The 13,855-nt window shown below is 35.7% G+C and overlaps 1 protein-coding gene across 1 annotated transcript in view; it reads left to right on the top strand.

The window, feature by feature from the left end:
- GUCY1A2 (guanylate cyclase 1 soluble subunit alpha 2) overlaps nt 1-10,023 on the top strand; it is a 327,273-nt gene extending 317,250 nt beyond the window's left edge. The window contains exon 8 of the mRNA XM_033205254.1: nt 6,703-10,023. Coding sequence (XP_033061145.1) covers nt 6,703-6,910 — 208 coding nt within the window. The 3' untranslated portion in view covers nt 6,911-10,023. The remainder of the gene's footprint in view (nt 1-6,702) is intronic.
- The last annotated feature ends 3,832 nt before the right edge of the window (nt 10,024-13,855 follow it).

Here is a 13,855-nt window from a genome sequence, read left to right as displayed (position 1 = left end):
AACCGTAGTAGCTAGGGAAATTGGGAAATGTAGTTTCAAGCTAGGTAGCCATGTACTTTTGTAGAACTTTATTACTAATAAATAAAGGGAGGACAAATTTGAGGGCACAGCTAACTCTAGAAGAATATAAGAGGTTTGTTCTCCTGAGACATTGAACCAGAGGAATTCTAAATTTAGGAAGGTAACTACGGGAGGATTAAATAAAAGTCTACATTCATAACAGTGTGATTCTCAGGTTATTTCCTAAATTCAACTTCCAGAATGCAGGAAGCCAGGTGTAATACCATAGGAATGACTGGAATATTGTTACTTGGACAAACTGGACCAAAGGAAAAACAGTAAATATATTGATATTTGGGAACCCTAATGAAATGGTCAGGGGAAACCTACAATTTAACAATATTTTGCTACACACAAACCTTCTAACCATGTCGTAATGACTTACACTTAAATAGAAAGATATTTACAGACATTAGTAATATGTTGAATGCCTTGACATGAAAAAGAGAGACCAAAACAAAAAAGCAAACAACAAAATCTAGTCAATGAATATCTAGAGGAAAAAGAGACAATAGAGAGAATTAAAGAAAACTATAAAAAGATGAATATTCTCATAAATTTAAAATAGTAAGAACACAAGAAAACATAAACAATCATACCACAAGAGTGGAAATTAAAATGAGATATCTGAAATTTTAAAATTATTTACGTGTTGGAAAATAATGTTGGATGCAATCTTCCAGAAAACAGAATGTTTTAAAATGAGGGAATAATTTGAGAAAAAGGAAAACAAATTAGAGGATTAATTTACCAGGTCCAATGTCTGACTAAGCCAAAATGCATAAAAAGAAAACATATAAAACAAGGCATACGAAATTATTAAATAACTTTTTAAAAATTCCTAGAACTGAAAGACATAGTTTGCTTCATCAAAAGCTTCAAAAGGATTCACTAATTGTCATTGTGCCAAATAAAAAAGATGCACTTAGTCATATTATTATTAATTTTCACAATACCAGAGATAGAAAGATGAGGATGATGATGATGATGATGACGATGACGACGACGACAATAAGAAAGACTAGAAGAAAATTAACATGCAGAGGTTTAAAAAACAGAATGATATCTTACTTTTTAACAGCCAAATACTGAGGAGAAAATGAATTCTAAACAAGAATTTAATGCCTAATTAAACCAATCAAGTTGAGAGAAGAATGAACTAAAGACATTTCCGACATCTAAAGTCTTTAAAAGGTCACTGTCCTGGTATCTTTTCTACCCTCTACAAGATGCGTCAGATTCTACTGCCTCTTCCCTTGCCCTTCAAGTATCCCTTGGTGAGCAGTAGCTGGATAGTGAGTAGACAAGTTTGTGATTACCCTCTGGTAGACAGCATTCTGAGAATGTCGCTTTGTTATAGCTCTGCACGTTACACAGATCTTTCCAGCTGTTGAAACAAACAAAATATTTTCCAATTTCACACAATTATTTCAAATGTGCAGGTATCAGAGAGCTATATATACTAGTCTGCCACTATTAAAGACTGGAACTGGATCTATTCATTTCAGCAAGGTTTATTCTGTCCATGGGGTTCTCCATGGGGCAATTTAGCAAATAAAAATAATCACTTTATGGAAAGACATTTTCAGCAAAACTCAAAATTCTCTCTTGTTTCCCTCTCAGTCTTCTCCTGTCCCATACATATTATGATGAGAGGTAAGAAAGTATTGGTTCAGGCCTAGGTCACAGAAGGCACTTAATGATTACCTGTTGACCAGTTGACTGCTGAACTCACAGACCCTTTTTAATTCTTGTGTTAAAATTTGAACTAGATTTAGATCATTTGTACTTCAGTATAACTGTCAGACCCTTTCCCAAGGTAGGATGTAGGACAGAGCACAGAGCATGGTGAAAACTGGGGGGAAATGAGCATGCAAACAAGAGGTGAGAGAGTCAGAGACCAGCTTCGTTTCTGCAGCTGTGATGGAGAAGCTCCATGGACCTCCATGGAATCAAGTTTCCTGCACATGCTTGGGAGCCATCCATTGATGCAAAGCAGCAGTGGATTTTTATTTTGAAAAACAATTTATAGAAAAAACTGTTGAGCAGAGAAAGGGTGACAGGCAGGTAAACTAGGATTTGTGTGATTTCCAAATGCTTATTAAACATGTAGCCAAAACTCCCAGAGTGTATAACAACCAGCTGGGGATTAATTTAGATTTATATAGAATCTAAGCTTCCATATCAGCCCTGAGGTGCCAAAGAAATGGATTGTTAGGTAGAGCTTTAGGGCTAACCCAGGGACTTGGACTTAATAAAGCATTTCAGAGGGGATCCGAGGCTTTGGGATGATCAGGTTCTAAATAATTCCTAATCCTTGTATACATTTGATTGCTTACTCAGCACCATGACTCATATCATCATCAGGCACGCTGTGTGAAATGATTCCCCTGACCTCCTCCACAAACCCTCCAGCAAGTCATAAAGATTGTCCTATTGGAATTCAACTGAACATTGCACTTCAATATTCTTATCTACAAAGTCTGCTGTAATAAATACTGGATATCATAGGAACTTGAATCAATTTATCCTTATGTGTTCTCACTTTTATTATTGAAATTTAATACTGTATTTAGTTTATGGATACCAAAATGTTCACTGGGAAAAGGAAATACAATTTCATAAAAGCTGTTGTCTCTGTAATTTCTAGCACAGTATATGACATCTATTTAAAATGTCAAGAGATGAATTCATTGTGAAAAGTTTCCTCCCAGCCAACGTGCAGTGAATTATTTAAAAGTTCTGACATCTGAAGCAGCTGGTACCATCTTCTTTCAGTCATTTACAAGTACTTTCATGGACATCACCCCATTTTTGTTTGGGGTTGAAAATCTCAATTATAGCAAAACAAAGATCTTGGTGAGGCAAACAAACTGTAAAAGATACATTTGAGGACTTAAAAGACAGGGAGAAGGGAATGTAGCTCATTTGGAGTCCTAACTGTTGATTATGGGCTTTAAGGAAACTTTGTGGAAAGACTGAATTATGGCTATATTTGGTTCTTAACTTTTGTACTTAAGTCCATAGTTACCACCTCTCCCTTTCTCCTGTAAAATTTCTTCCATTAGATTGTATCAGATGTTGTATCATTTTATTGCTAATTTGTTTCAATGAGCATTTCTTGTCATTTTAGTTATATTAACTTATTCTGCGAATCCCCACTTACTTGCCTCCATTCAGAGGGCTATTTATAATGTCATAACCACTAAAAAGTTTGTTGATTGATTGACATCAATGATTGACACTCACATATTACACAATGATGACTGTTCTATTTGAGCTTAGCAAAATTGTTGTGGAATTCACTGCTAAATTACACTACTGTATAGGGCTTTTTACAATTTATTTCTGAAGTGACTGATTATATATCAATAGTAAAGAGAATTGGCATTTGTGAAAATGAAAAGAAATTATAATAATAAAGATGTATTTTAGGCCAGAAAAAAAAAAAAAAGAAAATGAAAAGAAAGTAAACACTACTGATGACTTCCATTCTTATTGTCATTAATGATATCTCAGTTTGGTTGTTTTATGATGGAGAGCTATCTTACTTAGTCTGGTTATTTATTGTTGGGCTAAACTTGACTGTGTTTACAGGTCTAGGTTCCAGTTCCATTGTCACTACTGTCTTGTTGTTTCCTTGAGCAAATCAGTATAACTTACTCTGAACTCACTTTCACCCTCTATAAATTTTGTGGAGATTAGCATTTTTCAACTTTTAAGTTCAGGGGTACAAGTACAGGTTTGTTACATACCTGTGCATGTATGGGGGTTTGTTGTACAGATTATTTTATCACCCAGGTATTAAGACTACTACCCATTAGTTATTTTCCTGAATCTCTCCCTCCTCCCATCCATCACCATCCACCCTCCAAAAGGCCCCAGTGTGTGTTGTTCTTGTCTATGCATCCATGTAGTCTCATCATTTAGCTCCCACTTATAAATGAGAACATACAGTATTTGGTTTTCTGTTCCTGCATTAGTTTGCTAATGATAATGGCCTCCAGCTCCATCCATGTTGCTGGAAATGACATCTCATTCTTTTTTAATGGCTGCATAGTATTCCATAGTGTGTATTTACCACATTTTCTTTATCCTGTCTGCCACTGATGGACATTTAGGTTGATTCCATGTCTTTGCTATTGTGAATAATGCTGCAGTGAACATACACATGAATGTGTCTTTATAAAGGAATGATTTATATTCCTCTGGGTATATTCCCAGTAATGGGATTGTTGGATCAAATGGTATTTCTGTCTTTAGGTCTTTGAGGAATCTCCACACTGTCTTCCACAATGGCTGAATTAATTTACAGTCCCACCAACTGTGTATACATGTTCCTTTTTTCTCCAAAACCTCACCAGCATCTGTGTTTTTTTTTTTTTTTTTTTGAGACTGAGTCTCACTCTGTCACCCAGGCTATAGAGCAGTGGCATGATGTCGGCTCACTGCAAGCTCCACCTCCCAGTTCAAGTGATTCTCCTGTCTCAGCCTCCTAAGTAGCTGGGATTTACAGGGGCACTCCAACATGCCTGGCTTATTTGTATTTTTAGTAGAGCTAGGGTTTCACCATGTTGGCCAGGCTGGTCTCGAACTCCTGACCTCGTGAGCCACCCACTTCATGAGCCTCCACAAATGCTGGGATTACAGGCGTGAGCCACCATGCCTGGCCCTTGACTTTTTAATAATAGCCGTTCTGACTGGTGTTAAATGGTATCTCATTGTGGTTTTGATTTGCATTTATCTAATGATCAGTGTCTTTCATATGCTTGTTGGCTTCATGTATGTCTTCTTTCCAGAAATGCCTGTTTATGTCCTCTGCTCACTTTTTAATGGGGTTGTGTTTTTTTCTTGTAAATTTATGTTTCTCATAGATGCTGCATATTAGACCTTTGTTGGATGCATAGTTTGCACTTTTAGCTTTTACAAACAACTATGTTATGTGAATAAAATGGGATAAGGTTTTTCAAAGAATTTTGAAATGTTAGAAGGAACCTTGTTTTTTATATACCAAATGAATATAATCATTTTGTGTTTTTTTTAAACTGCCATTATATCCTTTAACAATCAAAATACTATAGCTCTGGTTTTTCAAATTAAATATGGACTGCTCATATTATACCTTATTAGTACTACAAACTGTTGTTTTAGGTAATATTTTCTATCTATTAATAGCATTTGAGAAGGAATATTTTCTTCTCCTTAGAGAGTCTCATAATTGACTGTGCAATGTTCTTGTATGTTCACACATCCTTTATTGTGCTTGTGCTCATTGGTTCTTTTGCCCCAACCTGCCTCCTACACAGCATAACTTGGAGCTGCTGCTAACATGAATCTGTGTTAGGAGGATGGGTTGTTTTTAAGAAAAAGATAATGGGTTTGGATCCAAGGTGCTTTCCAAATAAAGTCCAAACTCTTAGTTTAGGGCTTTAAAACTTTTTCCTAACCTGCTGTCCCAGTCTTAACCCTCATTCTGACCTCACTGGGTAATGTCATCATATGGTTAGAAACTTTACATTATTCTTGTGTCTAACCCTTTGGTTACATCATTTTCCTTATCCACTTGGTGAAACTGTACATGCCTTTAAATAAGATCTAGTCCATGAAGGCTCTATGGTCCTCCCACTGCAAATACATTTTTTCTTCTAGACTTCTGCAATTTTCGTGTCTACTTTTCTGATGGTATCTAGCCTATTCTGTTCTATACTTTTAAATTACTCTGTGTTTTGTTCATTTATTGAGGGTTTTTAAAAACTCTTTTATTCTGTTTCTGTATCTGTTGACAAAACTGTGAGCTTTTTACATGTGTTCTACTCCTTATATTCACAGAAGTGTCTAGGAGGTTCTTCTTGGGCAATAAGAAATAGTCTATAAAGAGCTGTTGAGTTAAATTGAATTGTTGGTCCACACTTTCAGATACAAGTATCAAACTGAACATTACATGAAACTGGACAAGTTTAAAGAATAAATTTATTCCAGTGTTAGTGTTTTGAAGAAGAGTCTTTATGTGTGACTGGAAGAGAAGAATCAAGCTGTTTAACCGATAATGCTATCGAGTTTGGTAGAAATCAAACTCTACCAAGCATTTCATGCTTGGCTAGAAATCAGCAAACAGGTATCAGAGACATTGGGAGTCATGAAATGTTGTTCTACAAAGTTAAATACTTGATTAATGTTTTTTACATACAGGACACACATTTAAAGCACATGGTTTACCAAACATAAAAGGAGTGCACTAGAATTTGGGCAAGTTTTAAAAACAGAGAACGTAAATCCTGCATGCTTCAAATAAAACCTGTATTATGCAGTTTCCTCGGACCTTTGTGTAGGGAAAACAATAACATTTGAACAAATATTTTCAAGGAATGCTGTTTAGAAAGAAATCAATCTTGAACAAATATTTTCAGGTAGTACCACACTTAGCTTTGAGTTTTTGTTTTTTTTTTAATTACATGAAGGGATCTTTTCTGGGTTATAACATTTCCTAGCATATGGAATCTGATGAAGGCCACATCTATACAAAGAAATAGAGATGTCACCATGAGCAGTCAGAGATAGGCTTCCTCAGCCTTTAAAATTTCTGTCCACGTATTTACATTTCCCTGGCCTACTTCATTCATGTGCTCTGTATTTTTTTCTTAGATTATTAAAACGGGAAGAAAGTTTCACATTCATTCCACGGTCTCGTGAAGAGCTTCCAGACAATTTTCCAAAGGAAATTCCTGGGATCTGCTATTTCCTGGAGGTAAGGACTGGTCCAAAGCCACCAAAGCCTTCTCTTTCTTCGTCGAGAATAAAAAAGGTTTCCTACAACATCGGCACCATGTTCCTCCGGGAGACAAGCCTCTGAGACCTGCTACAGAACAAAGACTCCTCCAAAAAGCACAAGCCCAGAACATGGGTCACCACAGCGGCGGTGGAAAGAGATTGTGTCTCTTTCATTGCTTTGCTGAGAACAAGCAGCAAAATTTCTGTATTATGTTAGGCAATAATCCTACTAAAAGGTGGAGGTGACCGCTGTCAATAAAAAGCCGGAGGATGAGGGAAATCAGATGTGTCCATTCATATGAGTGTTTTTGGTCATATATATTTACATATATTTTAATTAGAAGTGTGGGTCCCCTTTCAGAACTAACCAATAAATGGATTCCACGTTTTCTTGTTTATCACACATACAAGTATCTCTCCCTATATATTTGTACCACTTTTGAGAGCCAGTTTTGATTATATATTCCTACATTTAGTGAGTTGGTGGGTGAGGAATATTTTCTAAGTTTCTTTTTCTGAACAGACATTTCATACATGTATCATGGCAGTGTGGTAAACTTCCCAACTGGAAGAATTGTAACTCGGCAAAATATTTTAGGGGTATTACCTATTTTTATACATATCTCTTCTAGATAACTACATTTCACACAACATTATTAGATTTTCAGAATCTGCTTCTGTATTGTTAGTATATTATATAATACTAACCTATTAATCTAACATAGTTTCCCTTATTTAGAGAAATCAGTGCTTGGACTGAGAATACATATAACCAAGGATTTCAGATACCAAGAAAGCATTATATGTCTGCTTAGTAAATATATCTTTTAGATTTAATTAATGTAGCATGGAATCCAGAGGAAATGGAATTTCCAAACACCAGATATATCTGTAACCAAGATTAAAGAAAGGTCTTTTTGCCACCTTCTAACAAATATCAGTTAAAATGAGATGCTTTGCTACACTGGACCCTTTTCAATTTAGCACTTATAGAGGTAGCTTTTGCAACACTAAACTGTATTCTAATAAACAGCACTCAACTAAATGACATGTTAGTTACCCCCTTTCTTTTCCCCAGTTGATGCCTCCTAAGAGCCGGATGCTATTCTTGAGAGCAAATTCCTGGATACTGGCATTAGTGACAAAGAAGTGTCAGGACATTTTGCCAAGAATGTTGTTTCTTCTTGCACAACACAAAGCCAGGAAACCTCTGTATTTTATGGCTTTGAGGTTTTAAAAAATTGTTCTGCAGTTTGATTGATATGGCTTTTAAATTCAGTGAAACACTTTCATGAATGCTGAAGTAGCTATAATCTTCAGAACTAGTAATCATTATAGTTACAGACAGGATTCCATCGCATGTCCTGCTCAAATGAAGACCTGTTCTCATTAATCAATACTGCATGAAAATATTACTGGCTCACACTAAAATTAGGAGCATCATGTGTCCAGAGTTTTCCTGCTTGGGATCAAATATAAAAATCTAAGTTTCTATTGAGGTTAATAAACTGGAAGCATTTGTTTCCTTGAAACCTTGGAGAGGTCATTTTCCTACTCATTGATAACTTATGTCTAACTGAATGCAATATTCTTTTCTGTTCAGGGATTTTGGCTGCGTTATGGTTTGGTTATGACGTAACTCAGTTAAGGAATATATTTACTAATTTCCAATGTAGTCTATGAGGCTTATTTAATGTTTTTAAATTTTCTATTTGTGTGGCTAGAAGGCATTTGTAGATATGCAACTATTTGTTATAATCATGATCTTTTATAATTTGAATTATTTTTTTGCCCTGGGCGTTTATAAGGGCACGAGTGCAACACTCTTTCTGTGGAGAAGACAGGAAGTAGACCTTGACCTCCAAACCTTTGCCTGACCCCCTCTTCTGTGGACCTGTGTCTCTGGACAATGAGGAGGTTTATAGTCAGTATGAGCAGAGCAGACTGGGAGCACCGCGATCCTCATGCTTATATTAGAAAATGCCTTAGCAATGTTGATGGGCTCTTTGTAGCACTGGAGCATGGGGAGAGAACAAGCTCGCTGTTGTTGTTTATTATGTCTTCAGTAATTTAGAACTTATTATGGTATATTAAATCAGTAAACATGTTGGTGATGAACAATGAGTTTTGTAACCATAAGGCTGAAAGGGACTTCCAGGAATATCCAATCTATTTCTCTCACTTTTTGTAAAGATTTGTCTAAGCAATTACAAACACATATTTATTCTCTCTATACTTAAGAATATCTATGGGAAGCATATTTGAAAAGCATCACTGGAAATCCACCTCATTACTAGTGGTAGGCCTGGAGAGAAGTATTGTATTTATATATCTCAATTTGTCAGAAGAATCACAAATTCTGTATTAGTTTATATGATTTTACTTAGAGAAGAAGTATCCATTTACATTGCCATAAATGTCACGATGAAGAACGTGCCAGAGATTTCTTATCTGTCACTGACAGGATGTCAGCTACATTTTTCATACGTTATAATCTAAGTATATATTCAAAGCTATAGTCTGAGATAATGGTCCAATCTGTTATCATTTTTGCTAATCTATTATAGTTGATTATTGTAGTTACAATGTTTCTATATGTTTGTGAAGTACTATATAAAATGTCTGTTCATTCAAACTTCAATCACAGAAGTTAGAAGATGGAGAAAGAATTATATTTTTATTTGTCCTACACAATGCCATCTACATCTCTTCTCTTAGGAACTGTGATTGTAACAATGTGGTGGCATTTGTTATTTCATATGACTTATCTATATTCTCACTTACTTACAAACTATTACCAACAGCATGCATTTTAGTATGGCAGATAAAAGAAATTTATGTGATATTTCCTTAGAAACCAAATGGTATTAAATTGGGGAAATGGTTTTAACCCACTCTACAAGGGATACTTTAAAATATAATTTGGGACCTATAGCTCTTGCATTTTAATATTCTTTTAAGCTGCTATTTGGAAGAAGGCAACTTATAACTGGCCATTAGCACCAAAGCATCAATCACATTGGTATCAGGATTATGTTGATGGAGAGAATGTCATCATTTGCAAATAAATCAGTTATCTAACAAAATCAGAATCCCCCAATATGTACTCAGAATGTACTACCCTGTATCTTCTTTGTGGACCTTAATAATTAGGTATCATTGACCATAATAAAAAATAATAATATGCCTCAGAAACATAGTAGTTGGATCTCTTGTCTATATAATATAGAGAAGGGGAAGAAGACATAGCTTCCAGGTAACATGGGACCCAACTGCCTACAATCTGCCTTTATTCATCTCTTACTCTATATTTTAAGTAATCTTGGATTTTCCTTTTAATACCTGATTATGTGGAATCAAGTGAGCTTTGATCTGGGACTCTGAGACAGACATTGATGCCTGAGATTTGAGGGTGGGTCCGTAGGTTCAGCACTTCAAATGTTATTTCTCACAGTCTTGCACTCCTTACTCTTGTCCAGTGACAATGGTGTCAGGACACAGTAGTTTAGTGTGAATGTGCATGTCTCTCCAGGAAAAGCAAAGCAAAAGAGAATAACAACTTAAACAAAATCTCATTCACAAAGGGAGCAAGACTTTTAACTTTGCAAATGCCTCCAAAGACTTCTAGCAATATAAAGCGAAATTAAATTGATAGATAAAAAAAGACAAAGCCATGGAGAATTCTGAAAACTCCACCAGGCATTGTGTTGTGTACAGAATCTTATTGCTGCTGAACAAAACTGTGTGTGTATCTAAAGTCATAAGGCATCAAGTAGGAGCTCAAAATTATGACCATCATTAAATGTATTTGTTGAAGCCTTCTTGGGTTCCAGACTTTGAGGGCAAGTGTTGTGGATGGTTAAGGCAAAAAGTAAAACTTTTACACACAGGTTTCTGTCTTGTCATTTTGAGAATGACTCAGCCCATTCTAGACCCTTTCTTGCTACATTCTGTCACTAGAAACCATCTCACCCCCTCAAGCCTGGCCACAGCAAACAGCATTCTCTCTTCACTTCGGAACCCAGAATGGCTACACAAAGGGTTGCTGGTGCCTCATTCAGGCAGATAGGAAGGACCACACACAGTCAGGCCTGAGTAACAATGTACTTCTGAAGTGTAGTTAGTAATGAACTGGATGTGCTGGGGCATTAATTATGTCTGCAGCTTCTCCCTCTGCTCTTTCTTTAAAACCCAGTCTGACTCCAAGCACTTCATGCAACTTCACTGAATGTTCCTTTGAAATTAATTATAAATAACTCTGAATAGGCTTTGGGTAGTACCAGATGCCTTTCAGTCGACTATAGAAACTCAAGTCCAAGAACCAAGCCCTATATCATAGCTTAGTTGTTTCTACTGTTAGATTATAGATCTTCAACTACAAAAATTATGTCATTTCAGAGGCTTCTATAAGCACAAGCTTAATAGATCTAGCCCAAAAATCATGATGCATAAGAGACTGAATTATTAAGGTTTAACATATTTCTAAACGATTTATGGGCAGCTCTATGATATGAATATTCCTAAACCACAACCAGCTGGTTTAACATACACATAAATTGTGTTCACATGATTGAACAAAATGTATTGTTAAATGGGTAAGTTGACCCCAGCTATGGACTCACTTTCAAGATCCTCGTGGTGGTGAATGAAGAGCAGACACTGATATTATGTACAGATTAACATAATCTTGTCAGGCTATAATGAGATAGTGTGCAAAATTCCTTCCTCACACTTGATCCAAACAATTGAAACCTACATATTACTGTTCTTCCATCCTTTGTTTTCTTCCTTCCTTTATTCCTTCTTTCCTTTAATTAAAAAAAGTCATTGATACATTTATAACACAGGAAGTATCACAGCTAATCTCATATTCTAAAATAGTTTTATAAAGTGATTAATATTTTTAGTTTGTGTATATGTATATGTGTGTTTATTGAATGTAGACGTTCCATGATTGAAAGAAATAAGTTTCTTTGGAAGGACTTGGGAATGCAGAGAAGTAAAGTTTGTGTCTTTATTTCTAATATGTTATAACCAGATCATGGTTTCAGTTAAGCACTTCATTGCCATCCAATCCTTATTAAGAAATGACCAGCCGGGCGCGGTGGCTCACGCCTGTAATCCCAGCACTTTGGGAGGCTGAGGCAGGTGGATCACGAGGTGAGGAGATCGAAACCATCCTGGCTAACATGGTGAAACCCCGTCTCTACTAAAAAATGCAAAAAATTAGCCAGGCGTGGTGGCAGGCGCCTGTAGTCCCAGCTACTCAGGAAGCTAAGGCAGGAGAGTGGCATGAACCCAGGAGGCAGAGGTTACAGTGAGCTGAGATCGCGCCACTGCACTCCAGCCTGGGTGACAGAGAGAGACTCCGTCTCAAAAAAAAAAAAAAGGAATGACCTAGTTCAGTGGTTCAACTGATCTGCTTGGAAGTATCTGGCTGTCTTCATAAGAATTCCGTAGGGAGTTTTAGGAATACAGAAGACTAGTCTTTACCTTCAGAGATTTGAATTCAATAGGTCTCGGGGAGGGCCTAGGAATCTGTGTTTAGAAAATCACTCTAAGTAATGCTAATATACAGCCAGACTTGGGAATCATTGAAAAGTATTCAAATAATCTCAATTACTAGGAGTAAATACAAGCTGACTGGGATAGTAATGTTACTTCTCATTTGTAGTTACTTTGAAAAGTTAAATACTCTAGGCCTCATACCGTTATTTCTTTCACAAATTTTAGTTTTAGCTTTGATTTCCAAATTGTGGTCTTCTTTCTGAGCATAAATCTTCAAACTTAGAGACAGATGTCAACACTGATAAGCATGAGGGATGAATATTGCTCACTATAGGGCTATTAGGCATACTAGATACAGTACTATTTTCTTAGTTACTGCCAGAGCTGTGCAGTATATTGCAACATTTGCTAATCCTCACCACCGAGGTAAAAACTATGACCTTTGAGACACAGAAACAAATATCAAAGTGACAGCCTTACTTCTGAATGCTTTGATTTTTATGTTATGAAAAGACACCAACTTAATACTTCGTCTCACTATGTACTTTTCATATTGAATTGTATATTATCTGAAAAGGGATTTCCAAGCAATACCTTGTAACAACCTTTCAAGCAATAATTTAAGCCATGGTGATGATAACGTATGAAGCTTGCACTTCTTTGCATTTCATAGAGCCTTTGTGAAAACAGAAACATGTTTTATACAAGCAATAATACAGCTGGTGTGGACTTTTGAAAGATATTCATTATTCTGTAGCAAAATGAGCAGCAAGTAATGACTCAGATTAAAAATATCTGAGCAAATGATATGCTTAATCTATCTCAGAAGTTATTCATTTGCAAACATGCTGTAAAGTGATTAATATACATCAGATTATTTCTGGTGCAGAATTTTAAAAATGGCTGTCAAAATATGATTTCTATTCCTGTCAAAGAGATTTGTGTATTATTTATAATGTGGCCCAATTTTTGGATCTTTGTAGTATATAATAGTAAAGAAGAAGTTAAGGATGGATAAATGAGTGGAAGTAGAGCATAGGTTGGAAGGTTGGAAGAGGTGATTGAGAAAGTAGGCTTTGCAGAAATATAGATTGGTCTCGGGGTGGATTAATTCAAATGTTGGTTTGATACGGTCTTGGAAGATGAAAGAATAAAGATAAAAGAGCTCATTATTACTGTTTTCAATGATAGCTACACAAGTGTTTGGTAAGTATGATAGTATTTTGACTTCAGAATATGATTGACTGAAAGTCATCTGTAGTACAATAAATAAATGTCTGAAAATGATTATTCAATAATATTGAAAAAACACTAAAGCTTTCAGATTTAGAAATGAAAAAACTCGTTTTTAGTCTTCTTAAAATACAATTTTAATAGAATGTGGCATACTCAATGATAAATCAGTTCTTTAGTAGTTGCATTTACTTCTCCATCATTTAGAATAATATATAAGGATCACAGCTAAAATCAACTGGTAAATTTATGTTTACACTAAGCAATATCTAAACATCAGATTATT

Source organism: Trachypithecus francoisi, unplaced genomic scaffold (genome assembly GCF_009764315.1).
Source record: "Trachypithecus francoisi isolate TF-2019V2 unplaced genomic scaffold, Tfra_2.0 Lachesis_group8, whole genome shotgun sequence".
Classification (NCBI taxonomy): Eukaryota; Metazoa; Chordata; class Mammalia; order Primates; family Cercopithecidae; genus Trachypithecus; species Trachypithecus francoisi.
The sequence above is the reverse complement of the archived record's forward strand: the minus strand, read 5'-3'. Positions and strand labels throughout refer to the sequence as shown.